This window comes from Oryx dammah, unplaced genomic scaffold (genome assembly GCF_014754425.2).
Source record: "Oryx dammah isolate SB20612 unplaced genomic scaffold, SCBI_Odam_1.1 HiC_scaffold_2, whole genome shotgun sequence".
In the NCBI taxonomy this organism is placed as follows: domain Eukaryota; kingdom Metazoa; phylum Chordata; class Mammalia; order Artiodactyla; family Bovidae; genus Oryx; species Oryx dammah.
The window spans coordinates 29,585,926-29,609,931 of NW_024070186.1; the positions used below are offsets into that span (position 1 = coordinate 29,585,926).

The 24,006-nt window shown below is 44.4% G+C and overlaps 1 protein-coding gene across 2 annotated transcripts in view; it reads left to right on the forward strand.

The window, feature by feature from the left end:
- PXYLP1 (2-phosphoxylose phosphatase 1) overlaps positions 1-24,006 on the forward strand; it is an 87,092-nt gene that overhangs the window by 25,434 nt on the left and 37,652 nt on the right. Inside the window, exon 3 of one of the 2 annotated variants that reach the window (XM_040233895.1) lies at positions 20,895-21,026. In XM_040233895.1, the coding sequence (XP_040089829.1) occupies positions 20,948-21,026 (79 nt within the window). In that variant the 5' untranslated portion in view covers positions 20,895-20,947. Of the gene's footprint in view, positions 1-20,894; positions 21,027-23,545; positions 23,779-24,006 lie in introns of those variants that run through there. The other variant, XM_040233900.1, reaches the window with a different exon arrangement.

The following is a 24,006-nucleotide window of genomic DNA, read 5'->3' on the forward strand; positions in this document are numbered from 1 at the left end:
CCTGTGGGACACTGTAAAAGCAGTGCTAAGGGGAAGGTTTATAGCAATAAAGGCATACCTCAAGAAACAAGAAAAAAGTCAAATAAATAACCTAACTCTATACCTAAAGCAACTAGAAAAGAAAGAAATGAAAACCCCAGGGTTAGTAGAAGGAAAGAAATCTTAAAAATTAGGGCAGAAATAAATGGAAAAGAAAAGAGACCATAGCAAAAATCAACAAAGCCAAAAGCTGGTTCTTTGAAAGGATAAATAAAATTGACAAACCATTAGCCAGACTCATCAAGAAACAAAGGGAGAAAAATCAAATCAATAAAATTAGAAATGAAATTGGAGCGATCACAACAGACAACACGGAAATAGAAAGGATCATAAAAGACTACTATCAGCAATTACATGCCAATAAAATGGGCAACTTGGAGGAAATGGACAAATTCTTAGAAAAGTACAGCTTTCCAAAACTGAACCAGGAAGAAATAGAAAATCTTAACAGACCCATCACAAGCACAGAAATTGAAACTGTAATCAGAAATCTTCCAGCAAACAAAAGCCCAGGTCCAGACAGCTTCACAGCTGAATTCTACCAAAAATTTAGAGAAAAGCTAACACCTATCCTACTCAAAGTCTTCCAGAAAATTGCAGAGGAAGATAAACTTCCAAACTCATTCTATGAGGCCACCACTGCCCTAATACCAAAACCTGAAAAAGATGCCACAAAAAAAGAAAACTACAGGCCAATATCACTGATGAACATAGATGCAAAAATCCTTAACAAAATTCTAGCAATCAGAATCCAACAACACATTAAAAAGATCATACACCATGACCAAGTGGGCTTTATCCCAGGGATGTAAGGATTCTTCAATATCTGCAAATCAATCAATGTAATACACCACATTAACAAATTGAACAATAAAAGCCATATGATTATCTCAATAGATGCAGAGAAAGCCTTTGACAAAATTCAACATCCATTTGTGATAAAAACTCTCCAGAAAGCAGGAATAGAAGGAACATACGTCAACATAATAAAAGCTATATATGACAAACCCACAGCAAACATTATCCTCAATGGTGAAAAAATTGAAAGCATTTCCCCTAAAGTCAGGAACAAGACAAGGGTACCCACTTTCACCACTACTATTCAACATAGTTTTGGAAGTTTTGGCCACAGCAATCAGAGCAGAAAAAGAAATAAAAGAAATCCAAATTGGAAAAGAAGAAGTAAAACTCTCACTGTTTGCAGATGACATGATCCTCTGCATAGAACACCCTAAAGACTCCACCAGAAAATTACTAGAGCTAATCAATGAATATAGTAAAGTTGCAGGATATAAAATCAACACACAGAAATCCCTTGCATTCCTATACACTAATAATGAGAAAATAGAGAAATTCAGGAAACAATTCCATTCACCATTGCAATGAAAAGAATAAAATACTTAGGAATATATCTACCTCAAGAAACCAAAGACCTATATATAGAAAATTATAAAACACTGATGAAAGAAATCAAAGAGGGCACTAGTAGATGGAGAAATATACCACGTTCATGGATCGGAAGAATTAATATAGTGAAAATAAGTATACTACCCAAAGCAATCTATAGACTCAGTGCAATCCCTATCAAGCTACCAACGGTATTTTTCACAGAGCTAGAACAGTTAATTTCACAGTTTGTATGGAAATACAAAAAACTCGAATAGCCAAAGCAATCTTGAGAAAGAAGAATGGAACTGGAGGAATCAACCTGCCTGACTTCAGGCTGTACTACAAAGCCACAGTCATCAAAACAGTATGGTACTGGCACAAAGACAGAAATATAGATCAATGGAACAAAATAGAAAGTCCAGAGATAAATCCACGAACCTATGGACACCTTATCTTTGACAAAGGAAGCAAGAATATACAATGGAGAAAAGACAATCTCTTTAACAAGTGGTGCTGGGAAAACTGGTCAACCACTTGTAAAAGAATGAAACTAGAACACTTTCTAACACCATACACAAAAATAAACTCAAAATGGATTAAAGATCTAAATGTAAGACCAGAAACTATAAAACTCCTAGTGGAGAACATAGGCAAAACACTCTCCAACATAAATCACAGGAGGATCCTCTATGACCCACCTCCCAGAATATGGAAATAAAAGCAAAAATAAACAAATAGGACCTAATTAAAATTAAAAGCTTCTGCACAACAAAGGAAACTATAAGCAAGGTGAAAAGACAGCCTTCAGAATGGGAGAAAATAATAGCAAATGAAGCAACTGACAAACAAATAATCTCAAAAACATACAAGCAACTCCTGCAGCTCAATTCCAGAAAAATAAACGACCCAATCAAAAAATGGGCCAAAGAACTAAATAGACATTTCTCCAAAGAAGACATACAGATGGCTAACACATGAAAAAATGCTCAACATCACTCATTATCAGAGAAGTGCAAATCAAAACCACAATGAGGTACCATTTCACACTAGTCAGAATGGCTGTGATTCAAAAGTCTACAAGCAATAAATGCTGGAGAGGGTGTGGAGAAAAGGGAACCCTCTTACACAGTTGGTGGGAATGCAAACTATACAGCCACTATGGAGAACAGTGTGGAGATTCCTTAAAAAAACTGGAAATAGAACCGCCATACAACCCAGCAATCCCACTGCTGGGCATACACACTGAGGATACCAGAATTGAAAGAGACACGTGTACCCCAATGTTCATTGGAGCACTCTTTATAATAGCCAGGACATGGAAGCAACCTAGATGTCCATCAGCAGACAAATGGATAAGAAAGCTGTGGTACATATACACAATGGAGTATTACTCAGCCATTAAAAAGAATACATTTGAATCAGTTCTAATGAGGTGGATGAAACTGGAGCCTATTATACAGAGTGAAGTAAGCCAGAAAGAAAAACACCAATACAGTATACTAACTCATATATATGGAATTTAGAAAGATGGTAATGATAACCCTGTATGAGAGATAGCAAAAGAGACACAGATGTATAGAACAGTCTTTTGGACTCTGTGGTAGAGGGAGAGGGTGGGATGATTTGGTAGAATGGCACTGAAACATGTATACTATCATATATGAAACGAATCACCAGTCCAGGTTCGATGCAGGATACAGGATGCTTGGGGCTGGTGCACTGGGATGACCTAGAGGGATGGTACAGGGACGGAGGTGGGAGGGGGGTTCAGGATGGGGAACATGTGTACACCTGTGGCAGATTCATGTTGATGTATTGTAAAACCAATACAATATTGTAAAGTAATTAGCCTCCAATTAAAATAAATTTATATTTAAAAAATAATAAATAAAAATAAAAGTATCAGAAAAAAAAAATAAATAAATTACAATTGGGGAATTTTCTTTTAAAATGAGAAAAACCCAACCCACACATTCCTTCAAATGTAATGAAAGTTTCATGAATACTAAATTTAACAATTAATGAGGTTGATATAATGTTACAGTTGGACATTTGATTAAGGATTTATTGATTTCGATTTTGCAGTGTTCTTATTTTAGAGCACGTAATTTTTTTCCAGCTGTCAAATATTCAAATGATGCCCCTGCGGAGGCTCTTGTGGGCAATATATGAGCAACCTGGGCCAATACGTCTTGCCTATCCTCACCTGAAGCATACATCCCTTTATACACACAGACACACAGACACACACACACACACACACACACAAAGCCTATGTATATGGACACGTAATTGTTAGGAATTGTGTTAAGCTACTATAACAAATAAACTTCCAAATTTCAGTGGCTTAACACAATAGATTATTTTTCATTTCCAAAAAGTCTGATTTGGTTCCAGGACAATGATATCAAGGATGGGGGTGTGTTAAAGAGGGGGGACCTGTGTTCCACACAGATTTGGGGTGCCAAGCTTGTGGAAGCTCTCTTTCTGTAGCATGTGACTTTCAAGTGTGCCTTTCTCTCTTTTCTTTTGGTCATTTTATTATTTTTCAACACTATACATTCACATATAAAACACCAATTCATATCCTATCTTCTTTTTCTTTCAGTTTGATTGATACAGCTGACATACAACATTGTATTAGCTTAAGGTGTATAACATAAGGATTTGGTATATGTGTGTATTGCAAAATAATCACCACAGTAAGTCTAGTTAATATCATTTACCTCACAATGTTACAAAACATTTTTTTCTTGCAATGAAAACTTTGAATATCTATTCTCTTAACAACTTTCAAATATGTGATAGAGTATTGTTAACCAGAGTCATTATGCTATATATAACATCCCAAGAATTTATTTATCTTATAGTTGGAAGTTTGTACCTTTTGACTGCCTTCACTCATTTCTCCTACTGCCCATACCTTACCTTTGGCAACCACCAATCTGCTCTCTATTTCTGTGAGTTCAGTTTTGTTTTTAAGATTATTCCACATGTAAGTGAGATCATATGATATTTGTCTTATTTTGTCTTGACTTATTTCACTAACCATAATGATTTCGGTCTCCATCATGTTGTCACAAATGGTAGGATTTCCTTATTTTTCATGGCTGAATAATATCCCATTGTGTGTGCATGCATGTGTGTTTGTGTGTGTGTGGATGCATTTGTGTGTATAAACAACCTAAGTATCCATCAACAGGTGAATGGATAAAGAAAATGTAATGTGCATAAAGATGTGATAGATACAGAGGTATATCTTGGTTATTGTAAATACTGCTGCTGTGAATGTGGGGTCCAGATGTGTCTTCAAGAGTGTGATTTTGTTTCCTTGAGACATACACCCAGAAGTGGAATTACTGGATCATATGATAGTTCTATGTTCACTTTTTTAAGGATCCTCTATACTGTTTTCTCTAGGGACTGCAACAAGTTACATTCCAACCAGTGTACACGAGGGTTCTTTTTTCTCCATATCCTAACACTTCCTATCTTGTGTCTTTTTTGAAAATAGCTAGTCTAATAGGTGTGAGGTGGTATCTCCTTGTGGTTTTGATTTGTGTTTTCCTGATTAGTGATATTGAACATATTTTCATGTTGGCCATTTGTATGTTTTCTTTGGAAAAATGTCTGTTCAGTTTCTCTTCTCTGTTTAAATCAGATTGCTTGTTTTTTACTGTTGAGTTGTGTAAGTTCTTTATACATAACTTGGATATTAACTCCTTATTTCATATATGGTTTGCAGATGTTTTGTCTCATTCGTTTTCATTTTGTTGGTGATTTCCTTTGCTGTGCAGAAGCTTCTGAGTTCGATATATTCCCGCTTATTAATTTTTGCTTTTGTTGCCTTTGCTTGTGGTATCCAAATCAAAAAAAAAAAAAAATCACTGCTAAGTGATCTTGGAGCTTACCCCTCTATGTTTTCTTCTAGGAATTTTATAATTACAGGCCTTATGTTCAAATCTTTAATCCATTTTGAGTCAGTTTTTGTGTATGGTGTGAGATAAGGATCCAGTTTCCTTCTTTTCCATGTGGCTATCCAGTTTTCCAGTACCATTTATTGAAGAGGCTATCCTTTCCCTATTCTTTGCTTCTTTGTTGTAAATCAATTAACCATATATGTGTGGGTTTATTTCTGGTTCTCTATTCTGTTCTATTGATCTATGTGTGTGTTTTTATGCCAATAGTAGACTGTTTTAATTACTATAGTTTTATAATGTAGCTTGAAATCAGGAAGCGTGATGCCTCTAGCTTTGTTCTTTCTCAAGATTGCTTTGGCTAGTTGTGTTCTTTGGTGTCCCATACAAATTTTAATTGTTTTTCTAAATCTGTGAAAAATGACATTGGAAATTTGATAAAATATGTAGATTTCCTTGGGTAGTATGAACATTTTAACAATATTAATTCTTCTAAACTGTGAGCATGGAATATTTCCATTTATTTTGTCTTCACTTTCTTTCATCAATACCTTATTGTTTTCAGTGTACAGGTCTTTTACCTCCTTAGTTAAATTTATTCCTGGTATTATTCTTTTTGATTCAGTTGTAGATGGGATTGTTTTCTTAATTTCTTTTTCTGATAGCTTGTTTTTAATGTAGAAAGGAACTGATTTTTGTATATTGATTTTGTATCCTATGACTTTACTGAGATTGTTTATTAGTTCTAACAGTTTTTTGGTGGAATCTTTAGGTTTTCTGCATATAATATTATGTCATCTGCAGATAGAGTTTTACTTCTTCCATTCTGATTTGAATGCCTTTTAATTCTTTATCTTGCCTAATTGCTCTGGCTAGGACTTCTAGTACTGTACTGAATAAAAGTGGCAAGAGTGGGCATTCTTGTCTTGTTTCTAATCTTAGAGAAAAAAACTTTTAGCTTTTCACCATTGTATATATGAGTACCATTGACTTTGAGGCTTGTATTTCATTACAACTTTAAGAGGATTCAATCTAAATGGAACTTATTATAGTGTTGTTCCCTACTTTATTGGAAGGGTCAGTCAGTTCAGTTGCTCAGTCACGTCTGACTCTTTGTGACCCCATGGACTGCAGCACGCCAGGCTTCCCTGTCCATCACCAACTCCTAGAGCCTACTCAAACTCATGTCAGTGCTGCCATCCAACCATCTCATTCTCTGTCACCCCCTTCTCCTCCCACCTTCAATCTTTCACAGCTTCAGGGTTTTTTCCAGTGAGTCAGTTCTTGGCATCAGGTGGCCAAAGTATTGGAGTTTCAGCTTCAGCATCAGTCCTTCCAATGAATATTCATGATTGATTTCCTTTAGGTTTGACTGATTGGATCAGTCCCTTACAGTCTAAGGGACTCTCAAGAATCTTCTCCAACACCACAGCTCAAAAGCATCAGTTCTTTGGTGCTCAGCTTTCTTTATAGTCCAACTCTCACATCCATACATGACCACTGGAAAAACCATATTTTTTTACTACATGGACCTTTGTTGGTAAAGTAATCTCTCTGCTTTTTAATATGCTCTCTAGGTTGGTCATAGCTTTTCTTCCAAGGAAAAAGCATCTTGTAATTTCATGGCTGCAGTCACCATCTGCAGTGATTTTGGAGCCCTCCAAAATAAAGTCTCTTGCCATTTCCATTGTTTCCCCATCTATTTACCATGAAGTGATGGGACCAGATGGAAGGGAACTGAAACTAAATAGCAATTCAGAGTCCTTCCAAGATAAATGTCTGTGATTCTATGTGTCCATGTTCTTAGCTCTGTTTTTGCTCTACCTGTCTCTTCATACATGCAAAGGAGACAAAAACACCACACCAGTTTTGAGAGTTTCTCAGAACATCTGAATTAGAGAATTTTTGGATCTCAGCATATGGATGCGGTTATAAGTCATCCCCGTCACCCCTCCACAGCACCTCCAGCAGGTAATTGCCCATTTGACCACCTCCTTCGGTAGGAGGGCTAATTCCGTATCGACATTGATGCTGCCAGCCTCTCACTGAGTCACTCAGCAGTTTTCTTTCTTTCTTTAAATTTTTTATTTCTGTCTTTGTGCCTGTGCTGGGTCTCTGCTGTTGCACTTGGGCTTTCTCTAGTGGTGGTGAGTGGGGCTGCTCTTCCTTGTAGTGCATGGGCTTCTCATTGCGGTGGCCTCTCGTGTTGCAAAGCACAGGCTCTAGGGCATGAGGGTAGCTTCAGGAGTTGCAGCTTGAGGGCCCTGGAGTGCGGGCTTAGTAGTTATGGCACACAGGCTCAGTTACTCCCCACCCAGCCGTTTTCTGAAAGGTATTTTAGAGGCATAGAGCTCCTGCCCACCAGCACTAGCAGTGATAGTGACCCACAGTGACCCACTGTGAGGACCAGGGGCCCCAGCCCCATCACAGCTGAGTCATGAGGTGGGCCAACGGTGAGCACGGGTTTGTCAAGGCTCCCTCGGTGAGTGTGCTCCCAGCCTGAATAAGGCCTCCTTGGGAGAAATGCCTCAGTCTGTCTTGTGGACGAGTGCTCTGTTCATGGATCTGTCCATAGCAAAATTCTATTTCCCTGTGGTATTGTTAACATAGAAAATACAGCTGTTCAAAAAGCATCAGTGACCTTGGCAGCCTGTACTTTCAGGCATGCTTGATTCACCTTGCACAGTTGAGATTCTCAGGACATTGTAAACCTTTTTTTTGGGGGGGGGCTTTAAAATTATTACTTTATTATTGAAATCTTCAATTGTACACCACTTACATTTCCCGTTTTAGAGCCCTGCCTATTCAGTCCTTTTGTGCTTTCCTTGACATTTTAAGAAACTTTTAATTGACACAGTTTGCTTGCAAAATAAAAGGAATCAGCTATATTTTTAAGTGGTTTTGTGGTGAGTAAGGCTTGCCAACTGCGTGTTCTCCTTTTTGTGTTGAGGTACTTATCATTGCTCTTGACATTCTAAAATAAGAATGCCAGTTTCAGATGCAATGCCTCTAAAACTTAAGAAAGAGCAAGGCAGCCAAGTTGGCTAGAACCCAGACATCTCCTCAAATGTCAGGGGAAAAAAAATCACTGAGGATAAAATAAAAGTGAAAATCCTGGCTTGCTGGATTATTTATTTCAGTCTGTTCTGGTTCTGAGAAATGATCAGTAGCCCTCACAAGTTTATCCTTTGTCGAGCTGGAAAAAATCTCAAAAGGGAAAGTGGTGGGTACCTGTAGCTCGAAAATGCAGGGGAAAAAAAAAAAACACTTTACTCATTCAGGGATTTAAAAATACTAATTCTGCAGATTATGTGCCTCAAAATCCTATTTGGGAAGAAATGACAAATAATTCATGCTGCATATTTAAGCACATGTGAATATGGAATAAAAGATCTGTTTAGTAGAGCCTGTAGTCAGTAGGCTGAAGGATGCTGCTTTGCTGGTTATACCCGAGCAAACCAGCACTGATGCTCCTTAAACATATAATTATGACGGCATGTGCTTTGATTGCTAGATCCGAAAAGGGCTGCTGCTGTCATCAGATGACTGGGTTTGAGAATAATTTTCTAGAATAACTGTGTGTGTTGTCAGATCTTCTCCAGCTGTGGGTTGGTACAGGCATCCCCTCCCTCCCTCCGCCCTGACAGAGCTCCAGTTCTGTTCAGGTCTCCACCGTCTCCCTCCCTGTGTGGGTCTCACCCTGCCAGGAGATGAATCCTGATTGATTTTACCCAGTCTCTGAGCTCCATTCCTGGTGCCAGCAGTCGGTCTGGAGCATGGGCATGTGACACAGTTCTGCCCGTTAGACATTTGGGGAAGTCCACTGGAGAGTTTCTGGGAGGGCCTCCTGGCTTCCAGTAGACGTGTGCGGGACCGTCCCCTTCTGCCTCTGCATAGGGCCAAGTGTGATGCCTGGAAAGTGGTCACCATCTGTGACTCTTGAGGGGAGCCATCCTAAGCACAGGGGATGGCAGAAAGCCCAGAGATGAAGAGATCCTGGCTTCCTGATGATGCCTTCAAGTTGCTGAATTCAGCCACTCTGGAGCAGCAATTCCTAACATTGTGCATCATTATGTGAGAATGTTGATGGGTACCTTTGTATTAGCAGGGTTTTCTGTTACTTGCAGCCAAGCCATCTGGATAGCTACATGGATAGTTTGAGATAAAACAAAACGTACAACTCAAAAAGAACAAAGGTTACCCCAGCCATGTCTCATTTATATCACATCTAAGAGTGATGCTCAGCCTGGTCAGTGATGAGCCTCATGCAGTTCACCATGAGTATGTGTGTGCTTATTCATAACATCCCTCAGAGGGAGGCCTCAGAGAGAGGACCAATGTTCTTTAGAGCTAATGGTGAATTCTAGTTAGGGTACTTCTCTGGCTGCTTTAAAAGAATTGAGATGACAATGACTTACAAAGGTTGTGAGATACATTTTAGTGACATATTTTATTTTCTTGGGGACCAAAATCACTGAGGATGGTAACTACAGCCACAAAATTAAAAGATGCTTTCTCCTTGGAAGAAAAGCTAGCCAGTGTATTAAAAAGCAGAAACATCACTTTGTTGACAAAGGTCCGTATAGTCAAAGCTATGATTTTTCCAGTAGTCATGTACAGATGGGAGAGTTGGACCATAGAAAAGGCTGAGCACTTAAGAATTGATGATTTGAATTGTGGTGCTGGAGAAGACTCCTGAGAGTCCCTTGAACTGCAAGGAAATCAAACCCGTCAATCCTAAAGGAAATCAGTCCTGAATATTCATTGGAAGGACTGATGCTGAAGCTGAAGCTCCAATACTTTGGCCACCTGACGTGAAGAGCTGACTCATTAGAAAAGATCCTGATGCTGGGAAAGATTGAAGTCAGGAGAAGAGGGTGACAGAGGATGAGACAGTTGGATGGCATCACCAGCTCGATAAACATGAGTTTGAGCAAACTCCAGGAGATAGTGAAGGACGGGGAAGCCAGGCATGCTGCAGCCTATGGGGTTGCAAAGAACTGGACATGACTTAGCAACTAAACAACAAAAAGTATGAACTGATAGATGGTCAAGGAGTTGGGTGGACTATCCCACAGGGCCATCTACGGTTCTTCTCTGTCATTCACATGGATGTTGTCTCCATGGGCATCAAGAAAGCTGGCTCACCACTACTCCAGTGTTTCAGAGTGTGGGGTGGGGAGGAAGGAAGGGCAGAGTGGGGCAGTGTAGGCAGCCTCCTTTTACCCAGAATTGCACAGATTACTTACAATCACAATTCATTGGGTGGAACCTGGTCACATGATGATGACTAGTTGCAAGGGAGTCTGGGAAGTACCTGTCTTTAGCTGGGTGGCCATGCGTCCAGCTGAAACCTAGAGGATTCTGTTGGTAAGAAAGTGAGAATAGACACTGGAGGAGTCTCTGCCACAGTGAAGAGGCAGACGTGTGAGCGTGACCGCAGCAGAGGGCTGGCTGCCACTCTCAGGTTGTGGAGCAGGTGTGTGAGCCAGGAGGGCCAGGCTCCCTGAGCAGCCTTGTGCCAGTTCTGACCTGCCCTTGGCCTGTCTTCCCAGTCAGACAGGGGCCTTGTACCAGGTAGTGTTTAAAACCTCTTCAAACTGACTTGTTCTGGCATGGCCCCCATGCACAGGCATTCTGCCTCTGGAGTGGGTGCAGAGACAAGGCTGCAGCAGGCTGAGCAGCCGCACGTGGGTGGTGGGTGTTAAAGCCATAAGGGAAGTCACTGCTGACCTTTACTGGGAGCTTACTAGGAGCCCGGAACTGGGCTGCATCCCTTACGTGGATTGACCCCATGAGCCCTTACATGCCCTGTGAGACCTTACACGCCCTGTGAGGCGGGTTGTTCCATTTCACCGATGGGGCAGCTGTGGCTCAAGCAGGGTTAGAAAAGGAGACCTGGCCGTCTGACTCCAGAGCCCACAGGCTTAACTCCATGTCGTGGGGAGGACTGGGGCTGCAGTGGGATTTGTGAGGCATAGCAAGGTCATGGTGAGCCCAGAAGTCAGGGCCAACGTCGGGGGTGATCTGCATCGATTCTCCCCTCCATGGTGACCCCATAGCCGGGAGGGGCTGTTGCCACTCTGTATCGCATCTGGGCATGACACTGTGGGTTACAGCACCCCTCACCAGCACAGGCTGTTCTTCGGGAGGAGAGTATTGCGGGTGAGAGAGGCGTCTGGGGGTCAGTGTGGGGCACAGTGCAGAACGTTCCATGGGGGCTCATCACATGGCTCTCAAGCACCCTTTCAAGTGCCGCTCCTGCTGAGAGGGGCAGGGAGACCTCGGCCTGTTCCTGTCCTGTGTTCCCAGAGAAGGCTGTGCTGGGAAGAGGTAGAACCCCAGCCCTAGGAAAAGAGGGTCAGTGTATGAAGCAGGCCTGTCCCTCAAGCCGACACTGCATGGTGGCCTGGCTCCTGACATCAGACGCTGCCTCTTGCTCCATCCTGGAGGTCAGTGGCTGTGTGCTCAGAGGGGACTCCAGGAAGGGAGGGGGCACCAGTGGGTATGCAGTATAGTCCCCTTAGTGGTGGGATTCCTTGGTTTTGTGGGCAGGCTGGCCTAGGTTGGGGGAGTGAGGCTCTTGCGGCCACCCACCTGTTGGGTAACCGCCCACCTGTTGTTGCCAGACCACAGGCAAATGCCACATGGAGGAGCAGACCCAGATGAGATCAGGGCTCCCTGACCCAGCCCCAGTGAGGTTTCTGGGCAGCCAGCAGTCTCCAGGCAGAGCAGACTCAACGTGAAGCTGTGGGGTGGTGCTCGGGCTAACCCACCTCCCTGTTCAGGGTCTCCTCACCCACAAAGATGCAAGCCCTTCTCCTGCTCCCCTCGAGTCAGGACAGTCTCATTTAGGGTTGTTTCTTTGGTTCATTCCTAAAATACAGTTATTTTCCTAAAATGCAGTTACAAATGCCTCAGCTCCAGGCTGCTCTTGAAGACTGAACCTGGGCAGAGCCTCCTGCACAAGAAACCTGCCACCCTCCCTGGGCCTGGGTGGGTCAACCCCTCCCTCCCCAACTCTGCCTCTCATCGATGGTTCTAGTATCACAAGCCTAATGGTCCATTTACTCATTGTTCCACTGAGCAGACTGTGAGCTTCCTTTTTTTTTTTTTTTTTAATGCTTAAAACGTCAAACATCCACAGAAGCACAGAGGATTATATGATGTGCCCTCTAAGATTCATCACCCAGCTTCAGAAGTTGTCACAGTTTGCAAATCTTATTTCATTAATTCATCTTTGACCTCTCCCCACTGACTCCACCCCCACGTCCAGAATATTTTAAAGCAATTCCTAGATCTCATATCCTTTCTCCCCTAAGTACATTTCAGATACGAGCTTCAAAATGGAAGAAACTGTGTCCTGTATCCTGCATCCTTGGCACCTTGGAAGTTGTTATTGTTTAGCTGCTAAATTGTGTCTGACTGTTTGCAACCCCGTCAGCTGTAGCCACCAGGCTCCTCTGTCTATGGGATTTCCCAGGCAAGAATACTGGAGTGGGTTGCCATTTCCTTCTCCAGAGATTATTCCTGGCTCAGGGATCAAACCCATGTCTCCTGCATCGGCAGGCTGATTCTTCACCACTGAGCCACTAGGGAAGCACACTTTGGATGATGCCTGACACATATTGGCTTCGGGGAAATAAACGTTGTTTTGAATCAACTGATTGACGGGATGAATGAATTGGTTTCAACCTTTAGAGCCCAGCCTGCACATTAGCTGTCACTTGAGTAGCTGGAATGTGAGTGACAGCTGGGAGCCCACAGTCCCCGTGGTGCTTTCCAGGAGGTTCTGGAATCTATCAGGCTCTCACTCATCAGACTTTAAGGTTGGTTTATTCTTAGCCAGGCATCTTTGATTTTGCAATTAAACCCCACTTTGAGGTCACCTTGGAGATGGAGGACGATGAAGATGTAGCTTTTACCTTTGTTTGGTTCATATTTAGTTCACAATTATAGACTTTAGGGTTTTCTTAATTATAATGCTATATTTACTTGGGCCAAAATGATTAGGACCGAAAAAAAATCAAAGTATAGAATACATCTAAAGCATTTTCTTTAATACCATCTTTCTATTCCTGGTAATGGTATTTTAACTACATAAATGAGATAATTGAATGCACATTTTTCTTTCAAACGGTCTTGGTCATGTTTAAAACCCTAAATTCTGGACACTTTGAAGGGGACTCTGAGACTGGAGTCACTAAACGTGGCATTTCCAGCTTTTACAAGGTGAAAGTCAGGCCAGGGCTTGGACTTTGGAAATCTCTGATGGTAGAATGGTAGCTTGTAGAAATGCCTTTAGTATATTCCTTTTTTTCTCTTAATTCAGAAATGGTATTTACCATAATACTGTAATGAGAGCTGCCTATTTCCTAGTGCTTTTTTTTTTCAAAATTACATTCTAAAGTATTTTCTTTCACTCTTCAAATCTATTGTAAAGTTAAATTAAGGTGACTGAGTTTTCTGTTTATCTGTTTTCTTTTTTGCTGCTTCATCAGGGATGCAGAGTAATAATTCTAGTTCTGGATTTAAGGTATTTTTTACTTTGTGGGTTTAGCAGTGGGGACTAAAACTGTGCCCAGTAGACATTTGATGACTGGTGACTGTTAGATGTTCAGCCCACAACATGAAGCAGTTGTTTCCACTGAAGTATTTATAGGGGTTGGATTTGGTCATGATGCCGTATTGAGTCAAGAGCATCTTCCATGGACAGTGATGTCTGAGGATTAGAAGATGTGGGAGCTATTCTGAAGTAGGTCGCAGTCCTACTTCCCCTACTGATGTGGCAGTGATTCTTCCTGTGGACTTTGCTTTCTGGGCTGTGAGTGAGCAGACTGTGGAGACTCTGCTGAGGACCGAGTCCCGGCTATCTCTTGTGATGACGTGGACAAGTCCAGTGGGGTAACTGGAGGAGTCACAGTAGACCCCAGGTGTGTGTGTGCTCCAGGCTCCCGTGGAGTGAATACGCAGGATTATGGCCAGAAGGGAACCCAAGGAATGCCTGATTTCTTGAGTGCCAGAGAGCTTCCTCGCCAGGGATGGAAAGGAGAAAGAGACTCTGGAGAATGGGGCTGGAGCTTGAGCCACAGAGACAGAGTCCATTGGATGGTAATCCTGTCTTCTGACAGAAGCCGAGACACGTGTTCCAGACTGGAAAACCTGTGGCGAGGCAGGACACCACAGCTGAGTCAGCCCTGAGGAAGGCTGGCATGGTGGAGGCGGGGGCAGGAACAAGCTGCAAACGTGGCTCCCCACTGATGGATGGGGCTGGGCCAGTGAATAGGGAAGTGGCGGTGGCCAGGATTTGGAAGGGGAACCACAGTGTGCGGCAGAAGCAGCAGCTCAGGGAAAGGGCAAATCTTTGTGTTTAGATGGTGGAGTTTCCCTGGTGGCTCAGATGGTAAAGAATCCACCTGCAATGCAAGAGACCTGGGTTTGATCCCTGGATTGGGAAGATCCCCTGGAGAAGGGAATGGCAACCCGCTCCAGTGTTCTTGCCTGGAGAATTCCATGGACAGAGGAGCCTGGCGAGCTACAGTCCATGGTGTCTCAAAGAGTCGGACGACTGAATTACTAGCAGGGGGGTCTGTATGATTCCTCCAGAGCTGGGGAGCCAGACACAGCACATCCCTGCTTTGTGCCAAGCGCTCTGCGTATCGTGGTATTTACTCCTCACTGCCCTTCTGCTCATTTATCCTCTTATCCCCAGTCTTATTTAAAGATCAGCGTCCTGACACTTGGCGAAATACAGTTGTCAGGAGGTCACACAGAAGGCAGTGGTCGAGCGGAGAACTGACAGAGTTCTGCCAGCCTCTGCTTTCCGCTGTGTTGGGGCTCCCCTGGGTCTTTTCCACTGGAGAAGTGAAGAAGCCCGCACTGGAGCCAGGCACAGGCTTCTCACATGGGCACACACCTGTGTACACACACTGCTTACTCACAGCGCTTACACACACATCGGGACCCTAGCTCCAGCTGCAAACACAAACTTCAAAGCTATGTGCATTTTGCATTATGTCATTATTATTTAGCTGTTTAAAAAGAAAAGAACAGAGCATGACTTTCCTCTCCAAGTTTTCTAGGAAAATGAGTTCCAGGAGAACAGCATGGAGGTGCTTATCTCAGGGCTCAGTGTCAGTGAGCTGCTCCCTCCCCCTGCCCCTGGGCTGTGGACACACCAGACTGGTCTAGCACAAGCAGAAGGAATGAGATTCTGACCATTATTTGCCATTCAGACTGCTAAGGCAGAGTCAGGAAGTAGGGACACAGAAACCCAGAGCCTATCAAGGGGAAATGTTTGGTGTTCCCACGTGGAGGCTCGTGTCAGGTACGTGGAGATGTCAGGAGCTGGAGAACTAAAAGAAGTAAGGCAGTCACATGATCCCAGCCATCTGGTTAACCCAGCATAGCCTCAGTATTTTCAATCTAGAACTAAATATAGCCCCTTTCCCAAAAAGCCCTCAGCATATTGAAGAATGTGTATGAGATGGAGCTTTGACATGTGGGGCCTGCAACAAAAAGATGAGGATATGGAAACCTACACCCTGACTTAGAATTTCCTGGTAAAGACCCAAAGAGTTTTCTCTCTATGGGAATAGCTAGTGTTTACTTTACATGTATCAAGCTTCGGAAACTTAGTGGTTGAAAACAGCAGCCTCCATATTTGCTGTGACCTGGGGGTTGGCCACACAGTTCTTGTAGTCTGGGTTGACTCTTGATCTACGGGTGGTGTGGCTGGACTAAAAGGTCTGAGATGGCTTTGCTCACATGTATGGTGACTGGCAGGCAGCCTGGTTGTTTAAGAGAGCCTTAGCCGGGAGTGCTTGCCTTGGCCCCATGTGGTCTAATCCTCCAGCAGCTCGCCTGGGTGTCTTCACACCATGGTCTGGGTGTTCTAAAAGCAGCCGGGGAGGGCAATGTTCTAAAAGCAGCCAGGGAAGACAAGCCCTAATGCGTAAGTGCTATTCATGTCTCTGTTTGCAGCTTGTCTGCGAAGCTTAGAGAGCTTTTGGCTTGTGGCCAAAGCATAGACCTTGTCCAAGCTTAGAGTCAGTCTGGGAGGAGATTTCCCAAAGCCATGAATACAGAAAAGCATGAAAAAACAAACTGGGGGCCATCACTGCAACAAATCAAACCTGTCTATAAGTCTGAGATTTAACTTAGCAAAAGCAGTTGTTTCTACCTGATGTCCATCTGAAGATGACCCTGAACCACATTGTGATTTGTCCTCGTGTGATGGCAGTGTCGGGAAAACCATAGATGGCCTCCTCATCAGCTGTAGCAGTCTCATCTGCCAGTGAAGGGGGTGATAAGTCTCCCAAGAGGCTGGAGGCAGGAAGTGGTTGAAGGGCCAGACCGGGCCTAGTACCAGAAGAAAGTTCCCGCCTCACACACCCAAGTGCAGAGCAACCAAGAGGCAAGTCTGGTCTTCCAGCTGCAGAGGCAAGAGACACCATCAGGCTCAGAAATTGGGGGTGGGTGGTCTCCCCAGGCAGCAAGGTTTGCATTGCACAGTGAGATGCTGAAGATAGCATTTGAGCTGGAGTGACAGAGCGATGGATGGGGACAAGAACATGTGACCATTTCAATACTCACGTAGCTGGAGGAACCAACAAACTGGTTACGAAACTATCCTATTTCTCAAGAGAAGGGAGGAAGCAGTAGAATGAACCGACGGAGATGAGTAGGGGGCACTTCCCTGCTGGTCCTGTGGTTAAGAATCTGCCTTGCAATGCAGGAGACATGGGGACGTGGGTTCAATCCCTGGTGGGGGAACTAAGATTCCCACATACCGAGAAGCAACCAAGCCCGTGCCCCTTGGACCACATGCCACTACCAGAGAGCCTGTGTACCGCACGAAAGATCTCGTGTGCCACAACTAAGACCTGATGCAGCCACATTAAAACCGAAGAAGAAAATGAGTAGGTAGCAAAGCTAGTGGCATCATTTTCTTTTGAATACCTACCGTACACTGAGATCACACTTATTTAGCCTTTGATTCAGTCCTCACAACATAATTAGTCCCAACTTACAGATGAGGAGACTGAGTCTCAGAGAGGTTAAGTAACTTGGCCCATGGTCACCAAGCTTGGGGTTCTGACCCAGGTCAGTCCAGCTCCAGAGTGCTGTGGACTTCATCTGCATGTGCTGCAGAGGTGGTCCCCACATGAAAAGCAGGGCTGCAGGACCCTCCTAACAGAATTCTGACAGACCCTGGAGGCCATTTGCCAAGCAGGAACACTTGAAGATGTTTATGTAAAGGAAAAGGAGCCATTCCAAATGTGGTATTAGGCTCAAAAGAAGGCAATAACATAATAGAAGGAAGAGGAAGATATGAAGGAGGGCTCTAACGTATTTATTGTTGGGGGTACAGGGACACCCACCCAAAGAAGGTATTTGCTCTGAACCTTCTCCTTGTTCTGTGATCTAATCTCTATGCACACACCTACTCACCTTCCCCAAATTAAAAGGATCCCCTTCTAAGAGGATCATTATAAAGTAAACACATCTAATTGGGAATGACTGAGAGAGCGAGATGGATGTGAGAGTTGGACTGTGAAGAAGGCTGAGTGCCGAAGAATTGATGCTTTTGAACTGTGGTGTTGGAGAAGACTCTTGAGAGTGCCTTGGACTGCAAGGAGATCCAGCCGGTCCATTCTGAAGGAGATCAACCCTGGGATTTCTTTGGAAGGAATGATGCTAAAGCTGAAACTCCAGTACTTTGGCCACCTCATACGAAGAGTTGACTCATTGGAAAAGACTCTGATGCTGGGAGAGATTAGGGGCAGGAGGAGAAGGGGATGACCGAGGATGAGATGGCTGGATGGCATCACCGACTCGATGGACGTGAGTCTGAGTGAACACCTGGAGATGGTGATGGACAGGGAGGCCTGGCGTGCTGCGATTCATGGGGTCGCAAAGAGTCGGACACGACTGAGCGACTGAACTGAACTGAACTGAACTGAGAGAGCGAGACATTCTGAAATCCACAGGCTAGTGAGCCAGAAGCAGTGAGCCGTCCTTGGGTAGCTAAGAAGCTGTCACATGCCGAGAGCCAACCTCTTCTGTATACATACATGGGTGGCAGCTAGAGTCAGCATGCAGACGTGTGGGGGTGACACTGAAAGGCAGCAGAAAGAGCTTTAGAGGCACACCTCTGGTTTCATATCTGTCATCACCACTTAAGAACCCCATGCCCTTAAGTTTAGGTTTTCCACTATTGGTTCGAAATCGCCAAGCCTGTCCCCAGGGCATGTCATGGGAAACCCAAGCGAATGGATGGTTTTGAGCAGGTAGAGGCTCCTGGTTCCTGGAGCAAAGGTTGGAGGCTGCCCCGGGGAGGCTGCTGTGAGGGAATGCTGACATTCCGCCCAGGTCAGGTATGATTTGGAAATACTGCCTAGTGTTTGCAGCTGAACGGCGGTGCCTTCTACGCTCATCCCTAGGGGGCTTGGTCGGGCCGCCGAGCCTGTCCCGAGTGAGGGAGAGGCTGTGACTTGGATTTGACTTAAGTTGTTTTCTTTTGTGGCAGGGTGAGTGGGGAACAGTTACTGTTGAACCAGCAGATGAGTATTGCCAAGGTCTCCCTCTAGGTCAAGGATACAAGAGAATGGACTGTGATGCCTCCCAGACACCCCAGGCAAGGAACTCTGCAGCCTGGATCAGGGAGCCACTCAGGCTTGATGCTTTACCTCTGGGAATGGGGTTTGTTTACAGGAGGGCTTCAGCACTTCAGTGGGCCCACATCCTGTCTCATTGTGACCTCAGCCACCTCGGGGGTTCAGTGCAGAAGCCCTGGCCTTGGGCCCCTCACCAAATGCAGATTCTGGTGAGCTGTCTTCAGGGTCTGTGGGTGTCCTTGCAAACACCCCCAGGTGGAGGCCACAGGGAGTTTCAGTTTTGGAAAGAGCAAACATTTATTTGGAGTCCTAAGTATGTTAAATCCTGATGGGATCAGCCAGGGTAATGTGTTATTTTAGCCAGAGATGTCAGAGAGCTTCTGAGGCTGTTGAGTCCCTACCAGGACAAGGAAGTGGGTGTCCCCAGGACAGATTATCTTGGGACATGAAGCACTGGTCCCTGGAAAGGAGTGGTGACTAAAGGGACAGAAGCAGCGCTCAGTTGAAGGTGTAAATTGGGATTTGTTTGTTAACAGGGTTGCTGGATGTTGGACATACAGGCTCATTTGTGAGGTACAGTGTATTTTCATCAGTCTTTTAGCTGGTGTTGTCCTGTGGTAGAAGATATGACAGGTCCCTTAAAGGAATGGTTCTCAAACTCCCCTGTAGGGCCTTGGGTGTGGTGGTAAGGTGAGTGGCGCCGGGGTGGGGGAGGGGGGCAGTAAGAGACCCCAGGGCTCTGGCTTCTGCCTCATTCCCTGCATAGGTTTGTAAAAATACAACCTTATTGAGATATAATTCACATACAACTCACCCAAAGTGTGTAAGTCAGTAGCTTTTAATATATTCATGGAGTTGTGTGACCCTCACCATATTAGCAGGTGAGCTTTTATCTGATTGATTTCCATTGTATTTGAAGGAGAAAAAGATTCTGCTGCTAAAATCAAGTTTGAAATAATGGTTATAATCTTGCTGTGGTTAAGAACCTTTTCTGAAGAGGCTGTGATTTTTCAAGTTCTATTTTAAACCTCAATAAGAACCAGAAAATAAATTTGGTATCTAAGAGGTGGGGTAAATACCCATAGCAACCATTCCCTTTTTTTCACAGAATGGACATTTAGAGCCCCATTTGGCATTTTTGTGAAGTCCTTTTGCACAGTCCTAACATGGTCAGGGAGAAGGAAATGGCAACCCACTCCAGTGTTCTTGCCTGGAGAATCCCAGGGACGGGGGAGCCTGGTGAGCTGCCGTCTATGCGGTCACACAGAGTCGGACACAACTGAAGCCACTTAGCAGCAACATGGTCAGAGGAAATTAGAATGGTGGGTGGGGCTGCGAGATGACCTATGGATGCAGCTGAAATGGGCCCAGTGGTCCAGGTTGCGGGGGAGGTCTCTGATTAGCTTATGGGGCTGCTTGATGTAGGAACATATCTTAGACATAGCCCAGCCATCCCTAAAGGTGTTAAAGTGGAGCATGAGGCAGTGATTGATGTTCAGGTTAATTACTGAGATCAAAGACGCAGGGTCATCATAGCAAAGTGTTCATCAGAAATGGTTGAAGAAGTTGGGGATCAGAATGGGGTCTTCATTTCCCGGTCCTTGTAAAGACTGCTTGGGTCTGGCATATACTATAAGGGCTCAATAAACATCCTGCCCGTTTTTCTTTGCAAAGGCCACGCCATAAAATCTCCTTGCCTGTTGAGATCAGATAAACGAAGCCTTCCTGAACTGTTTCCGCTCATTAATTTGAAGGGTGCCTTCTCAGCCAGGCTGATTTGGGGGCAAAGACATCAGCAACAGCGCTCAATTGTTCTCCGACCGGGATTCACACTGCCCTGCTGGAGAACGGGGCTGATCAGATTCTTTTCAGTTGACAAACTTGGTTTTCTGCCTCAGAAACATGTTTCTTGCCTCTCCTCTCTTTGCAGGACGTGTTCCTGATCTGAGGTGAAACCATGAAGAGAAGATAAAATAAACAATAATGCTTTTCCGCAATCGCTTCGTGCTGCTGCTGGCCCTGGCTGCACTGCTGGCCTTCGTGAGCCTCAGCCTGCAGTTCTGTGAGTGTGGGTATGGGTGCTGGGAGGGTAAGGGGGCTTCTCTCTGGAGCAGAAGCCCCCACGGGAAGGAAACACATAGGTCCCAAAGCCTTTGTTCTTTTTTTTCTTTCACCTTTTTTTAAATTGAAATATAGTTGATTTACAGTGCTGTTAATTCCTGTTATACAGCAAAGTGATTCAGTTATACGTATATATATGTGTGTGTGCGCTGTGCTAAGTTGCTCAGTTGTATCCAGCTCTTTGCAACCCCATGAACTCTAGCCTGCTGGGCTCCTCTATCCATGGGGATTCTCCAGGCAAGAATACTGGAATGGGTTGCCATGCCCTTCTCCAGGGGATCTTCCCAACCCAGAGATCCAACCCAGGTCTCCCGCGTTGCAGGCAGACTCTTTACTGTCTGAGCCTCCAGAAAAAGAATGTGTGTGTGTGTGTGTGTGTGTGTATATACATATTTTTTAAAAAATACTCTTTTCCATTATTGTTTATCATAGGATACTTTTTAATTGGTGGATAATTGCTTTACAGTTAGTTTCTGCTGTACAGCATCATGAATCAGCTATAAGTATACATATATCCCCTCTCTCTTGAGCCTCCCTCCCACCTACCCCCATCCCACGCTCTAGGTCATTGCCTGTGTTCTTTAAATAAACAGTGAAGTTTCAAACAACTCAGTCTTTTTAGTGTTGGTGCTAGAGGTGGGTGGGTGTATGTCTTTGCTTGTGAGGAACAAGAGCAATCACTTGGCCTCATGACATACTTTTGGCTTTTCGCTGGATTCCTCAACTGCCTGGTTATTCCTGGATCCTTAGTTCAGGTTCCCAGGGTATAGACAGTGAGTGGTCAGCTTGTGTCCTCATGCTGGGCCACACAGCAGAGGTGCTTGGCTTGGGGGCTGAGTGTCCCATTATCAGAGAGGGTGGAGGGGTTAGGTCCCAGTACCAAACTGGGCAGCAGGGACTGTGCGTTGGGAAGCCTGGAGTGGCAAGGCAGCAGCATGGCTGAGGAGGCCAGTCCACAGGCCTCACCACCTGCCCTCGGCCCATGCCTGGGGACCTGTGCTCAGGCTGAACCCCAAATCTATGCCCCCTACTGCTCCCTAAGGGTGATGTTCCTCAAACACAGATCCACCCAGGCACTTCCTTGGTTGTAACCCTTCAGCAGTGGGTCTCTGAGAGGCACCTTAGCCTTTCTGGGACCCCTGTCTCACCTTGAACCCTACACCACAGCCTTGCTGAGTGGCTTGGCATTCTCTGCACATCCAGGCTGCTCTCTGTGCCTGGAGCCAGTCTGTCTACCTGGACTGTTCTCCTCACCTCCCTTCTATCTGCCTCCCATCCCATCCTCTCCTCCACATGGTTCATTTACTCCTTTCTCCTTCAGGAAGCTTCCATCACTCCCCACCTGGGTATGGGCTTCTTGGTTGTACATCTGGGGTGCTCTGAACCTGCCCCACTCCTTGCACTAGCCATGAAGTGAAGTGAAAGTCACTCAGTTGTGTCCGAGTCTTTGAGACCCCCCTGTAGCCGGCCAGTCTCTGTCCATGGGATTCTCCAGGTAAGAACACTGGAGTGGGGTGCCATTCCCTTCTCCAGGGAATCTTCCCAACCCAGGGATCGAACCCAAGTCTCGTGCATTGCACGTGGATTCTTTACCATCTGAGCCACCAGGGAAGCCTTGCAATATCATAATTTTTCAGTTCTGTGTCTTTTCCTTCTACAAGACTGGCTGCTCTTTGAGAACAGGGCCCATTTCTGCTTCCCTCTTTATCACAGGAACCAGCACTGCCAACCATATAGGAGGTGCCTCAGGAGTGTTTCAGTGAATGAATGAATCTACACCTGCTCTGGAAAGCAGGTGAACCCTATTTCTCTATCCTTCTGGTGCTGTGTACTTGTAAGCCAAGAAAATATATATGCAATGCTGGTAATTGTATTTTTGCTGCTGCCTACCTGCCCTCCACTTTCCTCCTCACCCTGGCGGGTGGGAAGCAAGTGCTTGGCCCTCGTCACAGCTTAGGATATCTCTGGGAGGAGGTGGCATTGCTGTCACAGTCTGCATGATGGGAGGAAGGGCAGGTGGCCAGAGACGGGGGATGTTCTGAGTGTGCTGAGGGACATGGGAAAGACTTGGCATTCAGAATGAGTGGTTTGAAGGGAGGAGGCTTTGAGCAAATTTCCCTGTCTCACCTCTGGTTTGTGACATATTCTATGCACACATCTAGTGCATATGGCAGGCACTTCTAATAGTAAAGAGAAGTAAAAGTGCTCACTTTATCCTTCCAGAATAGGAAAATAGACTAAGAGAAGGTGGGCATAAGAAGTCTAAAGATACTCTAGATGGTTAATGAACTATTTAAAAAAAAATCTTTTCCAGAGAGTGTTTGGAATCAGTCATTTGTGGCTTTTCATTAAAAATTTTCCATCCTTTGCTTGTAGGATGTTTCAGTCAACCTTGGTTCTTAGTTTGAGACACTGACAGGTTCTGAGACGTGAGTGTGGGTTACTTGTGTTTGCTGCGTCTCTCTTGCATGAGGTGGTTTCCACGTCACTGAATTGGCCTGTGTGTTTTGCTTATATAACTCCTCTGAAAGTACCTTCTGTTTTAGGAAAGGCAATTTTCAGCTGTACTTATTTTAGGGAAAAATTTTCAGGATAAATTGGCCAGCCTGGGTCTGAGGTCTTTATTCTTCAATGCGTTGGGAGTTTGGAGAGATATTAAGATATGGACCTTCTTACTGCTCTTCTGCTTCTAGGTAAACTGTAACTTTGAAATTTAACAATTTTGGTGAAAATTGAGTTAAATTGCTTTATTTATTTAATCACTTTACTGGTTGCTAATTATTATGCTGTAAGAAACTGGACTAAATCATAATACAAAGATGTCTGCTTAAGTAACACTTATATTTTCATTCTTACCCTAAAATATATGGACTTTTTTTCTTCTCTATTTCTTTTGACTAATTTTTGAATATCAGATTAGC